The sequence below is a fragment of the Podarcis cretensis genome (assembly GCF_951804945.1).
Source record: "Podarcis cretensis genome assembly, chromosome: 1".
NCBI lineage: Eukaryota > Metazoa > Chordata > Lepidosauria > Squamata > Lacertidae > Podarcis > Podarcis cretensis.
The window spans coordinates 98,746,203-98,774,010 of NC_137170.1; the positions used below are offsets into that span (position 1 = coordinate 98,746,203).

The 27,808-nt window shown below is 40.3% G+C and overlaps 1 protein-coding gene across 10 annotated transcripts in view; it reads right to left on the reverse strand.

The window, feature by feature from the left end:
* NCKAP5 (NCK associated protein 5) overlaps positions 1-27,808 on the reverse strand; it is a 632,725-nt gene that overhangs the window by 304,483 nt on the left and 300,434 nt on the right. For all 10 annotated transcript variants that reach the window (XM_079992729.1, XM_079992727.1, XM_079992728.1 and 7 more), the window contains one exon: positions 12,069-12,132. In XM_079992729.1, the coding sequence (XP_079848855.1) occupies positions 12,069-12,132 (64 nt within the window). The remainder of the gene's footprint in view (positions 1-12,068; positions 12,133-27,808) is intronic.

The window sequence follows — 27,808 nt, forward strand, 5'->3', positions numbered from 1 at the left end:
CTAATGTCTATAAATTTTACTTTCTCCCAACACTTAAAAAAGAGCATTGCTATAAAAACATTAACCCAGCTCTACCCTACCTCCAACAGACACCACTGCCCCTGGGCAATGGGGAGGGCTCTGGATTGCTGAGCTTAACCTTTTAAAATTAAAGTAGTCACAATTCAGTATTATTAGTGTCTATGCGCTTCGTATCTATTAGCTACTGAGGTATTGCCCCAGGCAGAATAATCTGTTCCTAGTCATAAAATGGGATTTGTTCCACACTAGAGGGAACTGCTTCTGTGATATTAAATATACCCAGTGGATAGTGTGGAACTCCCTCCAACTTTCCCTTGATCAGCTTCTGCATGGGTTATCTAATGTATAAATGTCAACTTCCACCTCAGGGCTACTTTTTTTTACCTTCTATCCTGTACTTTTGGAAATATTATATGTATTTTACACTGAGGTCTTAACAACCTCATGTTATCCTCTTATACAAATGATGGTGTGTTTGTGTTGTTGTGGTGGTGGTGGTTGTGTGTGTGTGTGTGTGTGTGTGTGTGTGTGTTTGGAGAGAAAGAGATAGAGAGATTTAATGCTTTTCAAAAGGCTGTTGCAAAGAATGTACTGTAATAATGTGAACTTGAACACCAACTCAAAATTACATTCTGCTGCTTTTTTCAATTCTATTTGCTCCCAGCAAGAGGACTTGAGAGACAGTCCTTGCATCCAACTAAATCTAAAAATAAGGACAGTATATCCCATGTTTTTCCTCTAGTAAATATGAAAGTCAGCATTTTAAAGAAAGTTGGGATTTATAAGTAAGTGCTGTGACCAAATTTTACACGTAACTGTAAATTAAAGTAGAATTGATTCAATAGGGTTTAAAGAATGCCACCAATGCTGCAACTTTATGGCATTTTCACTACAGACACTGGTTTTGAACTCATTCTGTTGAAACATGAGCCTAGTATCAGGCTGTAAGAGTGTCTTTCAGCCTGATGCTAGGCTGATATTTCAATACAATATGGCATATGCTGCTGTCAAAGTGAAAGAGGAACTAAAAAAAAAAGTTTGTACATTCTGTGTAGTATTCACTCAATATAGAGATAGAGAAAATGCAACAAGCAAATCTAATCATCACTTGTGATAAAGATTCTACTTAAACAGAGGTGGTTGTGTGTTGTTGTTTTGTTTTTAGTAATGGAACTATTTAAATGTATACAGCTCCCTCTTCTGGAAGAAAAGGAGAATCAGTTATATTAAGAACTGCCAGAGTTATTGCTTACTGAGCTGAGACTCAATAATGTAATTCACACTATAAATGGGTCAAATTTTCATCATATATTTTATGAATATGTTATGATAAATCTTATGCTCATTAATTTGAAAAAGAAAACGAGAAAAAATCAGAAGGAAACAGAATATTCCGGCCAGTTATAAAGGATCATCTCTCTTTCTGAAGATCATTTTTGGTGACACAGATATCTGTGTACTTTGAAAAATATTGCAGGGGAGGGGGTTCCTCTTGAAACTCAATATAAGTTACATGCTCAAAATGAAAAAAGAAATCAAGTTAGTATTGGTATTAATTTTAATTTTAAAAAATGTAAAGGAAGATGAAGAAGTGGATTTAGTCATAAGATCATTGTGGAATATAAGAGTTGCTGAGCACTGACTCTTGCTAAACACAGGTATGATCTAGGAAATTAAAAGCTGGTATTATTTTAAAGAAAGCCTATTATGAAGAAACTCTTAAGAGGAATAATAGAAATAGAGCCACAATAGGTGCAGATTCCATTAAATGTGATAATGCTCTGAGTGAATTTTCATTTTATAAACACTGTGAAAACCAAGGCATCCATGAAACATGCACACAAGACTAATGCATTAGGTATGTTGATGCTTTTTAATCCTGAAAATGATTTAACAGTTATAGGGGTTGTCAAAGCCAAAACTTTTACTTTGAATTTAGTAAGAGTAGTGTTTACTAATATTAAGTAGAGCACTGCTGAGATAAACTCTACATTTCCTGGAAAATAGTGAGAAAATGAAACTCCTTTAAGAACTTGAAAAATACAGAACAATTTTTAAAAGATAGGCCCAAACTAGACACAAGTTGAAGCTCACCTAACATCTATTTTCAATGCTTAAAAGCAGAAGTGGAGAGCCCAAATCAGCTTTGGATGTGGGGGGGAGATCAATCTTTTCCAACAACTATTTCTCCGATTAAAACTTTGCAGGAAAAATGGGAGGAAAAGGTATAATACACTTAATTGCCTTTCCCCCCTCCACTAGGCTAATAGCAACTTTGGAGGCTTAGACTGGGAAACCAACATGGAAGGAAAAGGTTAAAATTAACCTCATTACTGATCACCAAAGTAGCATGCATTCAACAGGAAAGACATGCATGGATCTCTTGTATCATAGGATGGTTTGGCCCTTAGCTTCTGGGTTTCTTATAATCCTTTTTGATTTTAACCCTTTTAAGATGAAACAATCACTCTCAGATTAAAGAAGCTAAAGCTCACTTCTGTACACACTTATTCTGAAGCAAGTCCTACAGCAGGCTTCCTCAACCTCTGCCCTCCAGATATTTTGAGACTACAATTCCCATCATCCCTGACCACTGGTCCTGCTAGCTAGGAATCATGGGAGTTGTAGGCCAAAAACATCTGGAGGGCCAAGGTTGAGGAAGCCTGTCCTACAGTGTGGCTTACTGTCACACGTGCCTCACAAATATGCTTCCTAAAGTCTAGAGATGATAGGAAACCCCAAACCAATAAATATCCTCATAAAGTGGTGAAAAATCTAATGTTGTGTTCAATCAATGAGTTATGCTTTGGAGTCTGAAACCATCTGGCAACTACGAGGGCAGCTTTCAGAAAGCACGTCTGCTGAGGTTCTAGATTACACAGAATCTGAATATGCAAGATGCACATCATTATTTAGCCTATAACTTGTTATATCGAAATAGAAGGCTAAAAAATAAATTTTACAAAGGGAAAAAACAAAAGGAATTGCTTGCAGGACATCCAATCTTCACAGTGTGATCTACCACAAAAGAGAGACTGAGATGTCCAGCAGGAGGCAGAAATAGAGTGTTAAACAGAGACAGGCAAGGCAAATCAAAAGGGGAGGGGGGTGTGAATGGAAATGAGGTAGAAGATGAAATTGCTTTAAAGAAAAGGTCCAGCGTTCTGTTGTGGCTCCAGCTTTAGTGGTAACATTGCAGCAAATCTAAATATGTGGTACAGTACTTTTTAAAGAACCCTAGCAGGGCACTTCCAAGTTAATGCAATATGGGTTTGAAGTTGGCCTAATAGAGTCAGGGTCTGAAAGGATGATTTATGATACAGAGTTTAAACAGAAGTCATTCAGCAACAGGTTTTTATTTCCTGGCACCACACTGTAAAATTCCTAGCAGCTAACTTCCAAAAGACGACAGGGTGGCATTTAAGGTCATTTCAAAGATTAGGAAATGGAAATGAGTTTCACTTTGTCGAAGAGTTAATATGATTTAATGTTCATTGTTAAATTAAATTCAAACTAGATTTCATAACATGAAAATTTTCAGAAGTGTCAGAATGGTGCTCTTTTGCTAACAACCTTATAAAAAAACCTATGAGCTTTCTTGTTGCAGAGATTAGATACATATGTGAGCAATTCAGCTTCACAAAACAATGGAAATTCTGCTGACATTTCTTGAAGACAGGAGCAAGGAACCTGTGGCCCTCTAGATGATGCCAGAGTACAACTCTCCATCATCTCTGACCACTGAGCCAGGCTAGTGGGTGCTGGTGGGAGTTGGACTCCAAAAGCATGTGGAGGGTAGCAAGATACCCCCATCTCTGCTCTAAGCAATTGCAGCTAGGCATAAACCAATCAGATTTTCCTAACCTGCTTCATCAGGAGAAGCCCTACACAAGGACTTCCACTTGCACAATAGGATCTTCCCCTCCATCTTCTACTCCACACCCCAGAAATAAAGTGCAGGTAGATAAATAGGTACCGCTCCGGTGGGAAGGTAAACAGTGTTTCCGTGCGCTGCTCTGGGTCACCAGAACCGGCTTAGTCATGCTGGCCACATGACCTGGAAGCTGTACCCTGGCTCCCTCGGCCAGTAAAGCAAGATGAGTACCGCAACCCCAGAGTTGTCCATGACTGGACCTAACGGTCAGGGGTCCCTTTACCTTTACCTAACCCACAAAACAGCATGTGGGGGAGAAGGCATATTGTTACACTTGGCAACCTGAAATATTTGTGCAGATGGAATGGTTGGAAGTGGGTAGCACTAAATTGCACCCAGTGATCTATGGAAGGCCGAATGACTGACTGACTGACTGACTGACTGACTCTCTCTCTCTCTCTCTCTCTCTCACACACACACACACACACACACACATACACACAACACGTCTGCTGGCCTCACCTACGCTTCTCCTTTTGGGATGGGATTTGATTTCAAAAATGAATCTGCAATTAACCTTAGAAAAACAGGGTTATACATACATTCACACCTATGCAAGCAGAAAATAACGGAGAACAATCCTGGGGGAAATGTTAGAAGAAATGCCAGACATTTACAAGAATATGCTATTCTTTATTAAAGCTACAGCTACTGGAAACCAATTCAAAAACATTGAATGTTGAAAATTCTCTTTTTAAAAAATTGGATAATTTAGTCTTTTGTATCTCATCTGTTAACACTTCATTTACTACTAAACAACATCAATTTCCAAATGACCTTAATGCTTTTGCATCAACAGACTTCCTAGTTGCCCGAGGCAATTGCACAGATTTATCTCCTCTGTGATAGAAAAGCGCTTCCAAGCTGGAGGAGGTACATTGCGCTTCCATGTGTAAGACAGCTATTTCAAAAGCAGGCATGTAACTCCCAACTCCCCCAGTAAAGACCCAGCACGCTGCCGAGAGAACGCACTGGACCTCTCACACAGCCAACTGTGCAGAGTTCAGATGCACTCCCTGCCAGCTGATTAATGGAGCAGCATTAATGTCAGAAGAGGTTGAAGTCGCATAGCATTCGGGGGGGGGGGGGGAGAGTTACAATAGCAAAGAGAAATACACAGACATTAAGGGAGAAGGTTAAACGATAAAAGCAGGAACCTCTATAGCAATGGTAAGTACTTTGCCCTTACTGTGGTGCTCTGGAATATTGAAAACACTCTGTGTTTAAAAAACAATACAAAACTCTCAACACATGAGCCCTCTTTTGCGACTGAGCTTTAGTCATACATACCTTAGAGGCCTCTTCATAGCAACCTGCCTTATAATAAATCGGACCAATGTTCCATCCAGGTCTGTTCTGTCTACACTGGCTGGCAGCAGCTCTCAGTGTCTCTCTCACACTCTCAGAAGATGCCAGGGATTGCATCTGAGACCTTCTGCACGCAAAGCAGTTGCTCTGCCACTGAGCTATGGCCCTTTCCCCACTATGGTTCAATAGAATCAACATGATCAGTGAAGGATGGGTGATTGCAAGATATATTCATAACCACTGTCAATCACAAAGAAGCCATTGACTTATTGCTGGTAGTAGGAGGTATGCTTCCAGAAAGAATGCAAATTCATTGGGTATAAGGTTTTGTACGTATATGTCATTAAAGGGTAGTGCTATTAGTGCTGTAGCAGACAAAATGTTGGACTTGAACTGGGCTCAATTGCCTGCTCAACCACCAAGTAAATAAATATTACAGTTTCCCGGCATTACAAGAAAGCTGATATGAATCGATGTAAAACATCTCTTTACAATATGCAGCACATCTTAAATAATATTTTATGTTGTTATTACGAAACTGCTTTGAATTGTATTATAGTACAGTCGAACCTTGGTTCTCGAACTTAATCCATTCCGGAAGTCTGTTCGACTCCCCAAACCATTTGAAAACCAAGGCGTGGCTTCCGACTGCACTCAAGGAGAGCTTCCTGCACTCAAGTGGAAGCCGCATCAGATGTTCAGCTTCTGAAAAATGTTTCGAAACTGGAACACTTACTTCCGGGTTTTCAGCATTCAGGAGCTTCCTGCAGCCAATCTGGAGCCGTGCCGGCATCATGGAAGTCAGTCACGATGGTTTAGCGCGGGGACTGACTGAGCAGGCGGCAGGATCCGCAAGGTTCGCGGGCCAGATTAACAAGCCCAGTGGGCCGCATCCAGCCCGCGGACCTTAGTTTGCCAACCCCTGCTCTAGTTCTTACACTTCTACGGTTTCCCCAGTTTAATATTCCACCATTAATCCTATACAATTCTCATAGAGTCCCATTGAACTCTTGATTTTTAGTTCTTTATGAGCCACCTTTCACAATTTCTCTAATCTTCTGCCCAGTTAAGCACTTTTCAGTCATTTTGTGTGTAGACTGAACACACACGGGGTGGGGACAAAACTGCATCACCAAGCGTTCCCCCCCAAAATGTGTGTACAGTTGACTCCCTTGAGCAGTGTGGGCTGCAACATAGGTGTGCTTCAGTGGGAAATTCCTCAAATTAGGGGCCATCCAGAGTGACTTTTCAGCATATGCAAAGGAAAGGGAGGCACTGACCAAGTTAGCAGTCTTCTGCTGACCCTAGAACTAACCCCTTTCAATGTACTGTATCATTCATAGCTCATTTCAAATATTTTTATTTGGAAAATTCACTAAAGAAAATTACTATTCTCCCCCTTCCACCAAACCAGGCAATGCAGAATTCTCCAATTAAGGTGACACTTAAATAATGGCTCTATGTGAATGCATATTTTTTTTTAATGTAATGCATCCTTTTAATAAGCACAGTGTAATGAAACTGGCTGGCATAGGACCCAAAAATAGATACGCATTAACTGGAGCATATCCAAAAGCATATGAATTGCGCCATTCGATATATCAGAAAGTCAGAACCTAACAGTTATATTTTCAAAAGGGCACCTTATTAAACAAAAACTTCCAGGAAAAATCATTTCCCCCCATCATTTTTTTAATTGAAAGTTTAATCTTGCTAGATAAACAATCAGGTTTGGCTTTTCATAATCTAGACTTTTCATTATATCTCTCAATAACTCAATTCTCAAGAACTCAAGGAAGTAGCATCTCAACTGGCACACCACAATTTATTTAGGGTTCTTTGTATGTTCAACCTTTTTCTTTCCCCTTTTTTAATATAGTGGGCTATATTTTTTGCCAGAAATTATGGTACAGCAGTGATAGGGATGATCACATTAAAACTCATTAATATAACTTGTTTTCCTATTATTAGCACCATCTGAGCCTGTTGAAAGCCTTAACCAGGGCTTTAATTTTTCCCAGGAGGGCTTTAAATTAATTAGAGGTTTACATGCTAACAAAGAATCTGATACATTCATAAATCAATCTAACGCTGAAGGATTACGAAAAGGGAGGGGACCAATTCAGCTGGGATCTCATATTCAGTTAACATGGTGTGTTTCTACAAAAGGGTGCAGGTGTGAATTAGATGGATACAGAGAAGAAGCCACGATAATCACTTTGTATCACTTAAACCCACAGTGGGGAACACAGCAAATAAGGGCTTCTGGCCCACCCTTAGTGACATCTACGCCAACATGAAAGGGAATATCACACAACTGATTCCATTTTAACCTTCATAAATAAATAGCATGAATGCCATAATTTATGCTACAGGCCATGGGACAAAGAAAATGCAATAAGAGCTAATGTTGTTAGGAGGAGACATCGGATTTTGAAATATGCAAAGAATAGGAGTATGAGCCACAAATAGTAGATGAAATAATACTGAAAATCTGACTTGTGCTAAAATATAAAATATAAACTGGTGAAGGGCAGGTATTAATAATAACAATGCAATAATAATAATAATAATAATAATAATAATTGTGGCTGCTTATATTCTTCAGTTATATTAGGTATTTTGTTTCACTGAAGACACTATTGTTTTTCTACCATAGGAAACAATGCAGTGACAAGTTATAGCACTAGCTACAAAAGAAGCGATAATGTGCATGTAATTGTCTGCTGAATTGTGGCCACATGCAAATTTAAGGACATGTCCACAATGCAGCCATTCCCTCTTGCCAGAGATCCTGAGACACTGTATTTCTGTAAGTGATAGCGCTAAAGATTTCTCAGCATCTAACCCAGTGTTTTCCAAACTTGGATCTCCAGCTGTTTTTGGACTACAACTCCCATCATGCCTAGCTAGCAAGACCAGTGGTCAGGGATAATGGAAATTGTGGTCCAAAAGCAGCTGGAGACCAAAGTTTGGGAAACAATGATCTAACCCAACTATAACCCAACTACAATCCACAGAAGTCTGTGGGGGAAAGCCATGACAGTTAAAGGTAGTGCTGGTCCCTGCCCCAGCACAAGTTCTATAGCTAGTCCCAACCTGCAATGGCAGCAGTATTTGCAACCTCAAGATGCCAATCTTCGTCAAGATGACCACTAGGCATGGAAAACTGAGAAGGACAACCTTCCAAACTCCACCTTTCGCCAACTTAGGCACAAATAATTATCTTATGCCCACCTTCCAGTCCCCCATCTTACTCATTTATGTTTCCTTCCTCCTTCTCTTGTATCTGGGGCTGTCAAACCATGCCAGTTCCTGACAGAGCCAAGTGGACCATGACATTTCAAAATGAATCTGAGTCACATTCAAATACAGGGAAACTTGAACAGCCTTTCCCCTCTGACAATAAATGTGTTCTGTAAATGCAACTATTATACAGGTGCCACTTATTTGTTCTGAGTATGAGCATGTACTGTTTTTGACAGGTATGTGAAACCACCTTTGTGCTGCAAATGCTACTGTTATACTGGTCCACTAATTTCTGCTGCAATGACTCCAGTGTACTACCTGGGATAGTGTCACAACCTTTTCTTTCTTACAAATGCTACAGATGAAATGTTCAGCTGGTTATAGTCAGAAGGGAGATTAACACCAAACTTTGTACAAATGGAATAAAATCCCACACGGCATGTTCTTAACACTATTCATGTTGAGAAAGCAACAGTATAAACTAGAAACTGTTTTCTATGCAGGCATGAAAATCTTGGGACAAATGGAAAGTGCAAGACGCAGAGGTCAAAAAGTTCTCATGCTACACATTCTTGCTTCAGATCTACAGGTGTTGCAGAGATACAGGTGGCAAATATTAAAAAGCCAGCAATAAATTCATTATTACAAGTCACAATTGAAAAGGGCCCTTTTCACTTCATCTGTTTATGAATTGTGTTGATCAGGGAAGTTCCAATGAAAGTTTCCATTTTCTATTTAAACAAATACATATGTGATATTAAGGAACCCTCCTTGATAGAATGATTACGGAAATCTACCAAAATGGATTAAAGAACCATCCAGTGTATCATAGACCAGATATACATTATTGGATCATTAGATTAGATACACCTTATCATTTGATTAGATCATCCTTACATTCTGCCATTGTCTACATTCAGACACAGCTTTAGGAGACTCTTAGCTCAGAGGTTGCATGGGTTCCTTTTTAACCAGAGTCTTGTTATCTGTAGAAAATGACAATCATGTAAATGGATTTATTGGTGCTGACCTATAAGCAAGGGACCAATGCTTCAGATCACGGTGCCTGCTCATTGCTGCTTTTCATCCTCAGTGAGTTCAGACCTACCACTGAGCACCAGGAGCAGCAGGGTGCAGCTACTCTTGCCTGAGGGCTAAGAGTCAACATCATCAGAGGGCCTAGCACTGATATTTGCCACAGCCAGGCCACACAAGTGGTTAAACTGCGAAAGACGCTGGTCGCAATTAGCATCCTGCTGCTGCAGCTGCAGCTTCTGTTCAAGCAGTCACTACTAACACTCAGTTCAGCAGCCTAAGGCATGCTCCAGCCAATCCATGGTGTGATGAAACTCAGGAAACTGACAAATCCTTACAACAGCACCTGCCCAAACAGGTATGAGGGTGCAATGCCGAAGGTAAGTTCTTCCACAAGCTGCACTTAAAAACAGTATGGCTTCAACCCATGCTGCACTAGATGAGAGTTGGGTGCTTTTTAGTAGTTTTCAGCTCTTTCTGTGTGTGGCAGGATTTACTCATAGCTTGTTTTTTTCCTTTCTTGCGTTGCCTACTTGTGGCTGTTTTGGATTTTAATGTTAGATTTTACTATGTTTATTCCATTTTTATTTGAATACCAGCTAGAAAATTTGTGAAGTGACAATGCGTGTTTTCACACTGTGAACTGAAGTACTTTCTCTTCTGCCCACTTGGGAGTTCCTTGAAGAGAGTTTTGCATTTTAATAGTGGGGAAGGTAGCATTTGTGTACCCCTGGCATAAAGATGAATGACACCTCTGGCCAACCAACACTTGGAGCCCCCATATCTGACCTTAGATTCTTATTGCTTAAGTGATTTTATTTATTCATTTAAACATATTTTTATTAAAGATTTCTTGGTTTACAAAAGTATGTGCAATGTCTTTTTTTTCAAGCTACATATTTTGAGAAAATGTGTGTTAATAATTGCATTCAAAACCGAATTGACAAATGAAGGGCAAACACAAGATAGTGAAGTATGAAATACCAATAAATGAGAACTCAACTTCAACAAACATGCAATTAGTGTTTAGGATGGAACTTACAGATGCGGACGTGTGTGTGTGTGTGCTTCCAGATCACTGCAAGGAAAATAAATCCCACTTCAAATATAATTTATTTTACAGTGAATCAGAAGTAGGTCGCTCATATTTCTGCAGTTTGCTTAAATGCAGTAATATATGAACTGGTGCTAGTGCCTGACCATCAAGTGTATTGCAGCTCCGGTAAAGGGAAAGGCAAAGTGTAGCAGGCATGAAGAGCCTATCTCTTGAGAAGATCAATAAGCAATAAAGTTGATGCTTTAACTGCAGTCAGGGACAGTCACCTCACCTGACCTACCACTGTAAAGAGGCAGCCTTCCTTGACCGTGGACTGGCTGATCTCTGTAGTACTGCCTTTGTTAAGAGCTTGGATGGCCATCATAACTAGAGACTGCCAGTTCAAGACCTTGTGTTTGCATTTTATAATGCATGCTTGTATATGGGTATGAGAAATGACAGAGAGGGATGGAGCCTTTTGTTTTTAATCCTTGGGTTTCACTTAGCCAACACAGGAACATTATCTTCATCTGAGGTGGGGGGGGGGAGACCAATACAACCAGGCTACATTCAGAAAGGTATTGTATAGAAAGAAAAAGTGCAAGAAGGCTCACTAAAACTGTGGTCACAGTTATAAACCAAGCTACTGCCAAGTGCTAGCTTCACACTGTAACAGCAGGAAAATGATTTCCATGGCGTATGGAAAAGGTGAATGGAAAGAAAGACTTAAGAATGAGCATGATCAATCTTTCACATGTTTCCATGGTTTTCTTTGTCCATTCTCCATAGCTAGCACTGGGTGATTAATTACGAATGAAGTGTATCTGATTTCAATCTTAAAATTGCCTATTTATGCATCTAATGAGTATGATTTTTCATATGGTCATCAGCAGTCAAAGCAAGCCATGATGATGATGATGATGATGATGATGATAATAATAATAATAAGAATAATAAGAATAAGAATAATAATTTATTTGTACCCCACCCATCTGGCTGGGTTTCCCCAGCCACTCTGGGCAGCTTCCAACAAAGATGAAAAATACACTAAAATGTCACATATTAAAAACTTCCCTGAACAGGGCTGCCTTCAGATGTCTTCTGAATGTCAGGTAGTTGTTTATCGATTTGACATCTGATGGGAGGGCGTTCCACAGGGCGGGCGCCACTACCGAGAAGGCCCTCTGCCTGGTTCCCTGTAACTTGGCCTCTCGCAGTGAGGTAACCGAAGGTCCTTGGAGCTGGACCTCAGTGTCCGGGCAGAACAATGGAGGTGGAGACGCTCCTTCAGATACCGATAATGTTTTCCTGGGATTCTCTACCACTTCCTGCTATCAAAAGAAGTGATCTCTTTCTAAGCGGTGTTATGATTTCATCATCTGTAAAATCGTACGTTTACATTTTGAATGTAATCACAGACAAAGCCAGTGTGTGTGAAGCCTGAATGGGAACAGGACAAATCACAAATGCAAAGCCAAAACTTACCATTGTTCTGTCACTCTTACTTCGCGCAACTTCCTGCTGTAGACGAGCCACAGACAGCTTCTCCCTGTGGAAAGAAGAAAAGCATAAAAAGGAGCTCGTTTTTCACCAGCTGGGAAAATGTATCATTTGTATGTCACCATAGCATTCTTGCTCATCAATGCGGCAAGCCCCCTTGGCAGAAACTGATTTATCTGCCATATTTTATAACATATATTTTAAAGCACTTGTATGCTTTTGTTGTATTTCTTGACAGCGAAATTGATACATATAAGCACCTACTATTTCCCAGGGTGTGGGAACCCAAAAGTGGTTTGTGATCATAACTGTATGTGAAAACTCCACTTTTGGTATACAGTATTGTTTAATAAATGGTCTATGGTTCTGCATATGACTTTTATTCTACTCTGTGATAACACACTTACTTCCCTAACTTCTGCAACAAAAGGAAAGTAGACTTAAAAGCAAACTGAAAGGTGTTTTTTAAAGACCAATAACATGAACTTTTTCAATACCAAAAATATGAATTTTAGAAGAAATGATAACCCATCTCTTTTAAAAGAAACTCCATCTCTATATCATTCATTTCAAAGCATCTTAAGAGAATAAAACAGGGTGCATGATTGGGGAGCAGCAGGAGTTGTACTGCTCCTATATATGGTCCTAAATCATGTACACAAGCCTGAAAATGCATAGAAATTGTACAGATGGCTGAGTTAATGTGGACCTGTCTTTCCATGTTCCCTCAGCCAACTCTATACCCATTTTGCATGTCCATAAAAGTTTGTACCCATAAGTCCATACAAAAAACATGGCAAATGACCACATGTAGGGATTGTACAATCAAGTGGTTACATGTGGGACTAGCCGCCATGCTCCTACTCCCTCCCTACATGTGTTCTTCCCTAACAGTCACAGGTTTCACAGGCAAAGATAGCTCCACAGAGGTTCAAGATTTGTTGTTGTTTAGTCGTTTAGTCATGTCTAACTCTTCGTGACCCGTGGACCAGAGCACGCCAGGCACTCCTGTCTTTCACTGCCTCCCGCAGTTTGGTCAGACTCATGTCTGTAGCTTCGAGAACACTGTCCAACCACCTCGTCCTCTGTCGTCCCCTTCTCCTTGTTCCCTCCATCTTTCCCAACATCAGGCTCTTTTCCAGGGAGTCTTCTCTTCTCATGAGGTGGCCAAAGTCTTGGAGCCTCAGCTTCAGGATCTGTCCTTCCAGTGAGCACTCAGGGCTGATTTCCTTAAGAATGGATAGGTTTGATCTTCTTGGGGTCCATGGGACTCTCCAGAGTGTCCTCCACGTGCTAAACTCCCAAGACCATTCTCACTTTGCCCAGAGCACTCAAGAAGCTCTGAGAGAAATATCACTTTGTTCAGCTTGCTTCTGGTCAACAGTACCTCTAAGTGCATCTTGCCCAAATACCGACATAAATTTTTGGAATCAACACTGCCAATAACAACCGCTATACTTAAAAAACACACGATACAACTAATGCACACCATAATGACTTCCTTGACAGTTCTACAAGAAAGTTCTTTGAAAGTGTCAACAATGCTGACAGCAACTCCTTCCTAGACACATTCACTGCCAATGAACCCCACTGCGTAGGACTGGATAAAGTACGAGTGAGAAGACGGAGCCAGCAATGCTCTTTTGTGAACCAATCTGTTGGGAAGAGCTGTGGGTAAAAAAAACCCTGCAGAGGGAGGAATAAAAAAGCCTGCTCTATAGAGATTTATGAGGATCCACAGGATACATTGCAACTGATAGTCATTGTGTTTGAAAAGTTATGTCTTCAGACAGCAAACTAGTCTCCTTGTCTTCCCCATAATAGGCAGGAACCAAGTTAATAAATTAGCTTCTTACATATTTATTGCCCATTTTCTCTATGTCTGCAGAGCAATTGGAAACTATATTTTTTAAAAAAGTAATGCAAATTAAAAACTCTTCATTCTATTCTTTTCTGTGTCCTTAATATGTTATTTTGATTGATAATTTACCCACTCTTACGTGCTGCTTAATTCTTATATGCAGTTTCCCCTTCATTATCAAGCCGTATTTTGTGTATCTCAACACTTCATAAAGAAGCTTGTACACATACCTAGGCTCTCAGTTTGTATGAATACCTTTTGTAATGTTGTTCTTGTTGTTACCAATTTGCTAAGGATCCATCTAAAATAATGCCCCCAAATTCTACAGAGTTTTTATGGAAAAGAAAAATTACAAGGCAAGTTAAAAGCATTTTTATTTTATTTTTGCTTTAAAGGGTGGGGGAGTCAACAAAAAAATGGTTCTCCATTTCCAGTTCCAGACTTTCAGTATCTCAAAATTGTAGCTAGTATAAATACTGAATGTCACTTACAATGACCATTGTTTTGATTCTCAAGTTTTGAATAAAGTTTCTGTTCTTGCTATTAACCGAACAAGGTACATGGTAAAAGAAACTTCTGTGGCTGTGGGGTTTTCATAAAGTAGATTTATAAATCATGCTCTAAACTTTTTTTAAGACCTTGATGCTATTTCATTAAAAAGGGCAATCTATAAACTGCAGGTTCAGCACCTCACAGTGTATTAGCAACCACCAGCTTCATTTACTGTTTGTTTTTTAATGATGCCCTGCATAAAATGCTAACCCAAGCAAATTACAAAGCAGTTGATCATGTTTCGGGGAGCTAGCCTGCAATCCTATACACTCTTACCTGAAAGTATGTCCAGTTGAACTGGAGGGGGCTTACTTTTGAGCAGTCAGCTATAGACTGTACGGCTAGTTCTAGCCAATGGTCAAATTGTGCTTCTGTACTGGTTTGCTGCTTTAGTCATTTTTAGGCTGTAGTGGAACAACTCGCACACACGTGAATAATCTTGGACTAAGAAACTAATGCCAAAGGAATTATTGCTTGAGCTCTTTATTCAGAAAAAAATATCTGGGGCAGGGAAGAGGACTGTGGAAGCAACATTAGATTATAGCTGGTAGAAACAATGCAGGCCACCACACAGTTCCTTTCCTTTATCTCAGCTGTTTGTAAATAAAAGCCTCAGCTTTATTCATTCTGTGAGGAAAGTGAAAGCACTGATTGACTGCCCCTATTCAATTCTACATAGGAAAGGAAAGGCAGCTAAATGTCTCCAGAGTCTTTGAGAATCCCGAAACCTCATTTGAACTTCACTAATAACATTTCACTTTCTGACACAATGCTGTTGATTTTTTTAAACCTCAGTTTTATCCAGCACTCTCAAGTTGCATCAAAAGTTTGAATGTTAGACCACAAAAGCTAATTTTTTATTTTATTTTGAATAACACCTGCAAACATTTAGTATAGAAACAAAATCAAGCAGCACTCTTTAAACTGATTTTATAAACAAAATAAGTCAACTTAAGTCAACTGAAACTAAAAATGTTTCAGAGTACTACACTTATGATTCAATTTAACTGCTTCTGGGTCAACCAAATTCAGTCCAATATCCCCATGATGAAATACTGACACCAGTATTTTGATTTGTCCCATATGATATTATTGTCCATCCCTCATTCTAAAACAAACATTAAAGAAAAGTGAAAACTTAATGTAAAAGACAACCAAACTGTTTTGTCAACTGTGATTCTGGATAATTCATTAGCTAAAGTTCTATATCAAGCTGTAAGGATCATAAACAGAGTTTAAAGCGTCTATAGAAATCAACAGTGCTAGACTTGGGACTTCACAAATTATATAAAAACAAAATATTATTTAAAATTTATTTGTGTCTCCTTCCTCCCTATATATTTGCCTGGCCAATAAAACACCCATGTATCCTTCTGTTTCACAAGGAAAACAGTAATAGAAGACAGACTAAACAAGGCATGAAAGGCCAACAGACACACACCCTTTTCTGAAGTGGACCATCATGCTATTTGAGACCATATCATGGTGAATAGGAAGAGGGACAAGGAAAAAACAGAACTGAATCATAAAGATCTTCTCCATGGATGCATGTTACGAGCCCAGAGTCCAGCAGTGGTTACAACATGGAGACAGAGGCTGCAGACTATCTAGCTAAGGAGACAGATCAGATGCTCTGAACCTGATGTTGAAGGATCAGGAAACAACTAAGTCCAAGGCTGAGGAATATGAGCCCCCGGAAGAACTTCCTGTATCAGTAGGGCGAGAATTTGGATCTTTACAGGTACCTTCACCTGAGGAACCAAATACCTCCCCCAGTACCTCTACAGTCAGCAATGCAGGGAATGCACCAGGCTAGGGAACAGAGTGCCCCTCTTCAGTTAGAGGAATGGGCTTAAAGAACCTAGAGTTAGTGACAAGCGGGTGGAACCCAAGAGAGGTAGTCTAAGAGCAGGAGCTTAAAAAGGCTCAGTCTGCTCTCAACCTTTGCTGGAGCGAGTGGCTAACTTGGAACTATCCATGGTCCTGACCAACCCATGCTTCCTTCTGTGTGTGATCTGGCATTGGATCAGAACACTGCCATGCAAGTCTCATAATACCAGGCAGCAAGTCACATTTTGCATACCCAGTGCAGCCATGCTAAGGCTCCACAGGGATCTCTCAGGTCAACTTATCCCTCTGCTGCTTGTTGTGCACGCTACAAAATCTCTTCTCCTTTGGGAAAGTGAGGAAATAGGAATGGGTAGGGTGCAAGGCCTATTTTGAGGAAGATACAGATTGAATGGAGCTGCACCAAACTCAAAATGGGACCAGTCAGTTTGAGTAGAGGGAACTGGTACTCAAATCTTAACCTCTCTTTTATCAGTGTCAAGTCCAGGTTTTGCTGGACCTCTGAAACGACACACTCCACAAACACCAACTTAATCTACCTCCTCAATGCAGCAAGTCTAGGGGTCTCTTGTCAGTGACCTCCCTGCCCCAGCAAATGGCAAATCCTTAGCACCAGTGTAGGGCCCCAGCAAATGGCAAATCCTTAGCACCAGTCCTGTTCCAGGTATCATCTTAGCTCCAATATATACCAATAGCATATTTCATGGAATTAGTAGCAATTCCTATCCTGTCCCCACACGTACACACTAAAATTCTACTACACTATGCCAACATATTCATGATTTTTACGCGAAATACAAAGCTAAACAGCTGTGCTTTGAAACAATCTTTGTAGAAGTGAAGAAATTAACGAATAAGCAATTGTGGGTGCTAATAAAGAAAATACCTTTTGTGACACAGAGTGAATTTCCAGATTGTGTGTGTGTGTGTGTGTGTGTGTGTGTGTATCTCAGATGTTGTATTAAAATGAATACACTACATGTAGCAAGCTCTATTCTGCTGCAAAAGTAAAATGGGGTATTGGGGTAAGAATCCTGAAAGTAGAAAATCCTTTCTGAGCAAAAATTCAAACTATAAAAGGGTCAGATCAGATACATGCACTCTTTTATGCAAGCATACAAATGTATAATAATAGTTCAGGCAAATTGTTCAAGGCTAAAAGAAAAAGGACTTCCATTTTTACCTGTCAAAACCAAGGTTCTGCTTCCGAGAATTGTCTTGCTTTTAGTGTATCTCCATTAGCACACTAATAAGCTCACGTTAATAGATTATGCCATTTGCAAAATCATGAACAGTTATACCTATTGGGCATCGTTCATCTCCATAATGCTGGCAGGTATGTTAAAGAACCCTAAAAGCAGGGCTGGTTTTTAATCCTGCCTTCTAATGACTCCTCTCATTATAAAAAACTCAACTCATCTAATTAGGAAACAAAACTTGTAAGGCCAGTTAGCCACATGGTTCAGGAGCTGAGCATCAGATAAAAAGGTGTCATCTGCCAGTGCAAGGTTCTGCTCCAGAGTAAGTCCCTCAAAAATGACTGGACAAGACATAAGGGAATGCAAAGGGATAAATGGAACATAATAAGGCAAATATGTAAAATAAATCTGATGGAATTGACAGTAAGTTATTGACACTATGACCTACACATTCTAAAAATAGATTGCAGGGCTACCTTCAATAAGTCAATTGCACAGTAAAACTATGTCCTGTTCTGCAGGGCTTGATCCTTATAATCCATACCATTGCGTACAACAGGGACGTCAAACATAATGTGTGGGGGATTTATCAGGCCCTTTAGGTCTTCGCAATGAGGCCTACAGTTCTACTTTACATACAAAAAACCTTAAACCATATACCAAGCCAGTGACATTGGATTCTCCCTCTCAACGTAATTTATCCCCAGTTAGTTGACTGCAGGAGTCAAGGAATGTGAGGCGCAAAGAAGAGTGAATTGAAGGGCAACAAGCTGTGATTAACTATGACTTGTTGAAACAAGGCAACTTCAACCATGGGCTATTGAAGCAAATGAAATGAAATCTCCCAGCCTCTTCCTCACAGCCGCAATGAAGGAATGGGGGTAGTTGAGAAGGATTTCAGAAGCTCACAGACTCCTTCCTAACAAAGTACCTTGGCTCATTGAGATGTCTAAATCAACTCAGTGTTAATAGTACTTGGAATGTATGTGTTGAAAAATAAAAATAAAGTCTTCAACAAAAGAAAAGTGTGTTAGCATCATTTAATAATTCAGGCTCCTGTGACAATATTAATATATAAATGTACTGTATAATAATGGGTACCTGGCTTTTCAGTGCATTTTACATAGCTCTGGGAAAGTATACCCCGTGAGCAGGATAGCTCAGTTGGCTAGAGTGTGGTGCTGACAACAGCAACAGTTCAATCCCCGTAAGGGACAGCTGCATATTCCTGTGTGGCAGGGGGCTGGACTAGATGATCCTCAAGGTCCTTTCCAACTCTACAGTTCTATGAAAAACCAATTGAGAAATCTCAGCGGCCGGTTCTTGCTTTTATTCAGATACATTAGACTAGGGGTGGGGAAACTTTTTGTCTCAGTGGGTCTGACAGGTTCTCCACCCTTGCACTACTCAATAGTGCCTTAGGATGCAATCCTAACCCTCATGGAATTCTAACCCCCCCCCCCCCAGACATGGGAGTAAGCCCCATTGAATTCAGCAGGAATCATGAGCAGTCATGATTCAGTTTGCACTGTAAGTCTCAAAACTACCTGTAACTTTGTTTCATGGTGCTAAGGAACATTGCACAATATTTTTATACAATCAAAGCTGCATAATGCATTCATCTCTCAATGCATCCTCTCACTTAACATTTTGTGCTCTGTTACATCAGCTGTGAAGTCTTGCACGTTTAAATAGGACGACAAAGAAGCAACAACTGAGAAAGTTTTGGCACCTCCTGGGCTAACAACAAATGAGTCCATGTACACAACTTGTCTAGCTACAAAACACCCATGTGCTATGCCACAATTTTTAAAAGTCAGCTAAGGAAATGCCCTTCATTGACTGGGTAAGTTGTGTTTTGCAAAGTAAAATGTGGCCTAAATTAACGTAGGGCAGACTTTAATGTTACACAATAATAAAATAAAATAAAATAATAAACAATGGCACTCTCTCTCTCTCTTTATTAATCCCCACTAATATGAAGCCCTCTTTAACCACTGAAAGTATCCCCGACCTAGTTTCGTCCACATCATTTGAAAGGCAGCACATCCAAAACCAGGAAGTCAATGCTCTTGCATAGTGCTTATTCTAGCCTAAAACGCTATATATTGCTGCAGCCTTCAATGCCATGCATGCCACCACAAGCAAATACTGGCCATGATTGTTCTCATTAAGTTTATTAGAATCCAGCCCAAGGAGATGCGGCCACAATTAATTAATTTACAAGTTTATTTTACAAGAACTGTGGTTAGCACACAATCACTACAGTTTCTTCCTTCAACGATTAGCCATGATTTATCACCTTCTAGAGGAGTCCTAACAGTCATTACTGGATTTTTAATCTCCAAAGTGGAATATAGCACTGGAAAAAGTCATTTGCATGTCAATAACTGTTGCTATCCTACAATATTTAAAGCATGCTGAAGACTTGTGTATTTAGAAAAGAGATGTCAGCTGGTAGCCTGTTGGCTAACTTCAGACAGTAGCCAAATGGCAATTGGCCTAACGAAGGCTAGCCATACATCATAGTTATGCAAACCAAGTTGTGCACGGGGCTCTGTGCTGCTGCATGCAGTCTGAGCGAGCCCAGCCTTGTTCCTCATTTCCTGGAGCAGGAAAATGTAGCCTAAGCACTGGTTCGGATGCAACACTTCACGGCTGAAACCAGATTTGGCTACCAACACATTAACTACAGTGGTACCTCGAGTTAAGTACTTAATTCGTTCCGGAGGTCTGTTCTTAACCTGGAACTGTTCTTAACCTGAAGCACCACTTTAGCTAATTGGGCCTCCTGCTGCTGCCGCGCCATCTCATCCTAAAGCAAAATTCTTAACCTGAAGTTAACTCTGGGTTAGCGGAGTCTGTAACCTGAAGCATATGTAACCTGAAGCGTATGTAACCCAAGGTACCACTGTATATAAAAGATGAAGGCAACTTGGGGAAAACCTAGAAACAGACAATTTAGGGCAAATGATACCAGAAATACAGTTACCTCCATTCTTTTCTCCCAGAAGAAAAATACAAGGCAAGGGTTAAGTTGCCCTTCTCACCTTGCTGGCCCTTCTACTGCAGATTGCAGTCTCCATTGCTGCATTTTGGATAGTTTTTTGTTTTTTAAAAAAGAAACAAGAACTACAGTGACAAGAGTGCCACATGTGGAGTAAACTCCAAGAGGGCCTTTTAACCTCTCCTACACCAGTGGATCAGCTCTTACATGGGTGAGCCCTGGCATGGTGGAAATATAGTGAGTCCTAGAACCATCTGCCAGTGGTGACTGGACTAAGGAAGGGAGAAAATAAATGCTATAAAACAGCCACGTCCAACAGATAGATCGTGATCCACCAGTAGATCACTGGACATTTTTGGTAGATCACTGCCCCCACCCCCAAAGATGCTCAACAACCATAGCTGTAAACTTTCAGATTTGAAAATAAGGGATCAGCAGCCTCACCTGTCCGGCGAACAGTCTACGGGATATCTAACAATCCGGGATAGCAGCGGGAAATGGCGCTCAACAACTTTTACTTGAACCCCCCCAAAATGGCCCCCCTCCTTCCTTAAAAAAAAAGCTCAACAACTTTGATCTGAACCCCCCAAAAGGGGGTAGATCACTGCCAGATCGCAGTCTCTTGGGAGTTGGCCACCCCTGCTATAGAACAATTCAAGTAACAAACTGTTCTTTATCCAGCAAAAGTTCAACATTTGAAGTGCATAACTACACAACATGTAGTTTTGTTGTGGGTTTTGTCTTTTGTGCGGGTGGTGTTTTCTTTAGCCTTGCCTTGCCCCCTTGTTTGTTTGCTTCCCGTAAGAAACACACCAAGGGACTTGTTTTCAGAAAACGTATTACTCCACACCCATAAAGTATCAAATTTAAAGAGACACCGGATATGTTAATTTCTGTCTGGTCTTCTCAGGAAAAGGTTACTCCAGAGCCTCTTTAGACCAATTACCGGTAATTAAAAACCACCCAGGAAGAAAGGGGAAGAAAATATTAAAGCATGTAAGACAGACCACCTGGTTCAATCTTTGTTTTTCTGGTGGGGGTCACTGTTAATGTCCCCCCATGGCTCAGATGCCCAGCTCATATCCACTGAAGCCATGTGTACAGTACTGTGGGCCCAATCTCATGATACTCCATTCCATCTGAGATCAGACAGGCTCCCTCCAAGTTCCTGGTGAAGACTTTATTATTATTTCCACGGGAAATTTAAGTGAGACTTTCTGATTTTACCATTAAATGTAACTGCCTTTAGGCTGTATCCCTGTTGTGCATTGCTTAGAAACTTTGATGTTACGCAGTATATAAATTATTAAAATAAATAAAAATACATGTGTGATGAAGCAAGATGGATACTGGATACTAGAGATGGCTCGCTGCTTCATATGCAATAAATTATGTTGTTTTAAAATCAGGAGTTGACTATTGATTAATAATTTCCAAGAACTTACGTACGTAATGGGTTTATTACATCCAACACTATGTTTAAAAGTCCAATTAATTAATACCAGTGTGTATTGATTTTTGCAACAGGATGCTCCTGGTGTCTGCAATCTAGAGAAAGTCAGTAGGCTTTTATTAACAGTTGACCTTTTAACTGATCTTAATCATGTGATTGCCAATGTGGGATACTTACTAGGGTTGGCATACAGAACATAATGTTTTCCAAGAATTGCAGGCTTACTTTTTCAATCTTGTGATTAAGCACATTAACAAGCAGTATGAATTAAAGGTTTGTATGCCAGTTTAACAAGCTGTTTCTCTTAACTGCTGTGAGATAAGAAAGTAATATAAATACAAGTCGTTTGTGTTTACTCAGTAAACAGGTGCTGCTTGCTCCTTGCTAAGCAGATGGTGAATTCAGGAATACTGCAGTTAATTAACTTAACTCTCCGTTACAGAAAGAAAAGAAAAAAGCAACTAGAATCCTGCCTCAACTTCCACAGCACAACCGCACGCACGCACACACACACACACACACACACACACTATGATACATAAAAGTGTTTTCATAACCATCACACCCATTTATTGCCAATATTTAGGCAAGAAATTCTAACTCGGCCACCAAAAAGTGCAATTCTATGCAAGTCTCCTCAGAAGTAGGACACATTGAATTCAATGAACTTACTCCCAGGTATAGCAGGGGTACCCAATCCGGCCCCCTCCAGCTGCTGTGAACTACATCCCCCCTGACCAGTCAGGACTGATGGGAGCTGTAGTTCACAATGTCTGGTCTATAGCCTTGCAAGCTGTAAAGTGCTGCATTGCCTTATATCATTAAATGGCAATTCTACACAGTTGTGTCAATAATTCCCTTACTGATCACAGTTCAGACTGCCAGGATTGGCATCAGGAGGAGAGCTTCTGGTGTTCCTTTGCTACATGCTGCTTCCTGTTTGAACGCTAGTCACTCGATTCCAGTGACCCGGCATTATGCTGATGAGCTCAACTTTACATCTCTTATGAATGAACCAATAATTTGCATTCTAACCCTGTGATTTCCTACTGCGTTACCCAACAGACTGGGATTATATCTAATGATATTGTGGTTTTATATTGACAGCGAGACACTGTCAGCTTCCCTTTCTAATGCAACATTTAAATTGCTTAGCTAACATTGCTAGAATACGTGTTGGGCGGGCGGACAAGTTGGTAACTGTGGGAAAATGGATACTAGAAACAACATGAAAAGACAGTGTCAGTTTTTGTGGTAACCTGTCAGGTGTTTTAAGCACCTTGATGCCACAAACATCAGAAAAATTCTGGAAGACGGATTTGCTTATTGTGAGAGCACAGCCAACACTTTGTTAGATGCAAAATGTTGTGACAGCTGAGTATAAGTAAATATTACGCCCTTTGTTTTTCTGATAGAAAAGCTCTTTTAAAAGGGGTTTTGTTTGGGTTTTTTTTACTTTAAAATTTTATATCCATTTACACACCCTGAAAACAGAAAAGGTTATACTGACTGAGAGAGAAAATACTAAGAGTAAAAGAAAGATACACTGAACTTGAAATAAAATTATTATTACTATCCAGACAAGGAGACAAGGGTATACTAAAATGCAAGCAACTAGATCACATGTAGTGGCTTCCCGTTTGTGGGATGCTCTCTCTAAGGAAGTTCGCCTGGCGCCTTCATTATATATATTTTAGGCACCAGGCAAAAACGTTCCTCTTCAACCAGGCCTTGGGCTAATTAATATCCTAAAGCCTTTTAAATGTATCTGTCAGAAGGCGGGGTCATTGTTCTGTGGCTTTGGTTTAATTATTGTGTTTTATATTGTATTTATGCTGTGTACTCACCTGGGAACGCTTGTGAGGGGCGGTATATAAGTCTAATTAACCACCACCACTACCACCATCATCTAGCTTTCCTCTCCCTCATAGAACCCAGCCACAAGCAACCAGACCCAGCAACAAACTTCCATGCATTGCGTCAAGAGTTCTAAGTGCCCAACAAATGCAGATGTGCAACTAAATCTCTGTCTGTGTCATAACGCTCATCTGGTCTCCATCTAACCACTGGAATGTATCTTTTTATCCAGATAAGCAGAGATGCACATGCAGGCCATTATGCAGTAGTGGATGGCAGGGCAGCCCAGCGTTGCTTCCCAGGCTCCCCAACGCCATTCATCACTGTTAAGTTACTGAGCAGGAGAGGGGCAGGGCAGCAGGGAGCTAAGTTTAGTACAGATGTAGCGGCGGGGGCACTGTGTCTCTGCAGCTGCAACTGTGCCTTGCCTCCCCCCTTCAGTATGCAGCAGCAGCAGTGCACAGTGCTGGGAAACCAGGGAAGCAGTGCCAGCGACTACTGCCATTACACACTGCATGTGATTAACTGCAATCCTTAAGATTAGGGCTCAGCTATAAAATGAGACATCTTAGCTAAGTGGACATCAATTTTAACTAATCATCTTATGTAGTTACCTAACATTACAGAATGCATTGTTAGCAGTGTCACGTAAATGATGCAGATGGAGCCCAGAGAGAAAAGATATCCTGGCAACACTTTACTAAGAGAACTGAACAAAGAGTATGATTTAAGGAGAAAAAAACAGGTTTCGTCTTTTTTTATTTCATGACTTATATGCAGCAGGGAGACATCCAACCAACCGTTCAGATGAAAACTCCCTCAGAACTACATAGCCTATCAGAGCCCGTGTTACCTCAGCAAAGATCACAATGATCTGCTTGGTTGTTAAGCAACACCCCACCACCACCACCCCTTGATTAGCTGACTTACTAACAACAGAATTAACCCTTAGGTTACAAACCAAATTATTTCTGCTGTTGCAATTCCCACATGTATCATACTGAAGTGAAGAGAATGTAAATTCAGCACAGAACCTGGTTGTATTAATGTTTCCACAGTGTTAGCCCATCTACATTGTGCACATTCTGATGTTCTTGTTAGGTTCAGCTATATGGGCACCTACAATTTAATCTATGCAATAAAAAGTGCAGGAAGAGGTCACTTAGAATGCTTCAACCTTGCTGCAAGAACTTTCGGCTTTCTCTTGATTTACCAATCAAGTGATTGATTTATCAATCCTAAAGTTGCTTTTAAAATTAGTATTAGCATTCAGCATTGCATGATACGTGCCAACACACTGCAATCCAAAAAGCATATGGAGGGAATTTGCACAATTAGGCAAGCTGCCAAGTACTTAGAGTTCTACTTTATTATCATCATTACCATGAGACCCCTTGGCCTTAAAAAGGGGCTTAAATATAAGGACTAATAGAAGTCATTTTAAAATGCCAGGTGAAGCCAGGAATGTTTAAATTCCAACAACGACAGGTCATTTTGTTATATTCTGAAACCACAGAAGCCAAGCTGGCCAAAGGGCAAAAGGAGGCATTATCCATGCTACCTTCTGTGTCCTGCTCTGGTGAAACATTTGTAGACATTACAATGAAAGTTTACATAATCTGACTTTGGCAGCATTTCTTCAGAGCTCTTTCAAATCTCTAGCTATGGGCAAACAATCTCTGATGTACATACAAATGTTCCTTCCTTGCCCACAAGGGCTGCCCCAATTACTTGATTGGAAGTAGCAGGTATGCAGGCACATTATTTTGCAGTCAAAGATTTTGTCCTTCCACAAATAGTCCATCTGCACTGAGTGCACTCTGGGCTCTGGACTGGATCAATTAGCTTTTTCCTTAGGGTTGTGATCAGGGTGTGTCTGTGTGTGCTGTTTCTTTAATTAATCTTCATTGCTAGTAAATTAAATGCAGGACTTTGTGAGATATATATATATACAAAGTCCTGCATTTAATTTACTAGCAATGAATATATTTATCTATCTATCTATGCGCGCTTCATATAATGGCCACTCATCCATGTTAAATGACTCTCACAGGAGGCTGGGTTAGAAGTACACAATATCAGAACAAAACAAAACAATCTTAATGCCTACTCCAGGAAGCGAGAGTTGCAAGCCTGTGGAGACTGGTGGTACCGGACCTTGAACCATTATTGAGAATAATAGATTGAACTTCCCTGACCTTCTGTAAAGCAGCAGAATATTATCTATACCTTTATAGCCTCCCTGTGCTCTCTTCCCCTCTATGTTATGCATTCATCTAAACAGTGTGTTCTGGATCATTACCTTTCTTTTTTAGTCTCCCAGAAACTCATCTGTTACACTAGAAGTAGTTTGCCGTTTCAGAGCTCAATTATTTAAAAACCAAAGCACATTCGTTGATTGTGTATTATTAATTATTATTATTATTATTATTAAGTAATCACAAAGGAGCTTGTGTCTTGCGCCATTATTTTTCTCAATCCATTTCCCTCACACATCAACTATTGAAACAGGGGTCACCACTATACTGGTCAACAGGGAACTTATGCCAAAGGCATTTTAAGAGGTATGTCTATGTAGCCCAGTGCTTCTCAAACTGTGGGTGGCAGTCCACAGATGGCCTTCAATGTGTTCCTGGGTGGTCATACAATGAAGAGCTTTTTAACCCCCTTTTCACTGGGCTATCAACACACTATTACCATTGTAAAACCCCTTTAAGAACCAAGTTTACTCTCTCACGCCATGCCTCCCCTTTATATGTCATGCTTAAATTCTATTCAAATACATACTAGCCTATAGTAACATGAAAAACAAAACATAAAACATAAGCTAGTACAGAGTTAACTATTGATGCAATAGTCTTTCAATTTCTGTTGTAAAGGATGAAAATAGGCCTGGAAAGGTGTAGGTGGTTAAATTACAAGTGGAACATACTTCAAAAATATTCAAAAGCATTGGTGACTTTCTTTCCTGCTATTGATTAGATTCCAGTCTATTTCTAAAGCCAGGAACCTCACTCAACAGCAATGGAGTCTCCTTTTAAAAAGAAGTTGGGTCCAAGATAATTTCCCACTGTGCCGAAGAGCGATACTGTATTTATGTCATTGTGGATAATTAAAATAGCAGCTCCGACTGGAACACAGAATGTCGTAACTCCAACAAAAGATTCTAAACTTCTCAGCAGTGTATATATGAACATACATGTGCGTTGGCTGCGAACATGTGAATCCAGGTACACACTAGTAACATTTGGGAGCATCTGTAGACACCGATGCGCTAAGGTAAAGCTAAAGGTTAGGTCCAGTCAAAGGCAACTATGGGGCGTGGTGCTCATCTCACTTTTCAGGCTGAGGGAGCCGGATTTTTCCACCTGCATTTTTGGGGATTCAGCGTCACGTCCTCTCTTGATACAGCAAATGTTCCAAGTGGCCCCTGCAGCTGAGTTCTCCAGAATCAACAGGTTAGGTGGTGGTATCTTCACCAGGGAAAGATCACAATACTCATCCAATGCAGAGACCTTTTGTTAAAAGGTTGAATGAATAGTAGAAGAGTAGACATGGCAACTGAAGTTTCAGCTAATCAGTTTGACTACACAACCTCTAACACACACAGAAGTTCAGAGAATACAAATGGAATGAACGCATGCTCTACCCTTACATGTCAGAGCAAAGGCCCCTGAAGTCCTCAGCCAGTGTTCCTTGAGAAGACTTCCTCAGAAAGGAAGGAACAAGGAACAATGAGCCAACCCTTTTGGAACACAGACAAAGATGAGCTGAATAGTTGCTGATGCTAACCACTCATTTAAGGGACATCAGAAGAATATCCCCCCCCCCTCCACACACAGCAGCAGCTGAAGGGAAATTGCATTCTGGAATGGTCCTCCCCTTCTCTCTGTTTGCAAGGCAATTGCTTATCAAAACTGAAAAGCAATTAATAATGTATTACTTCTG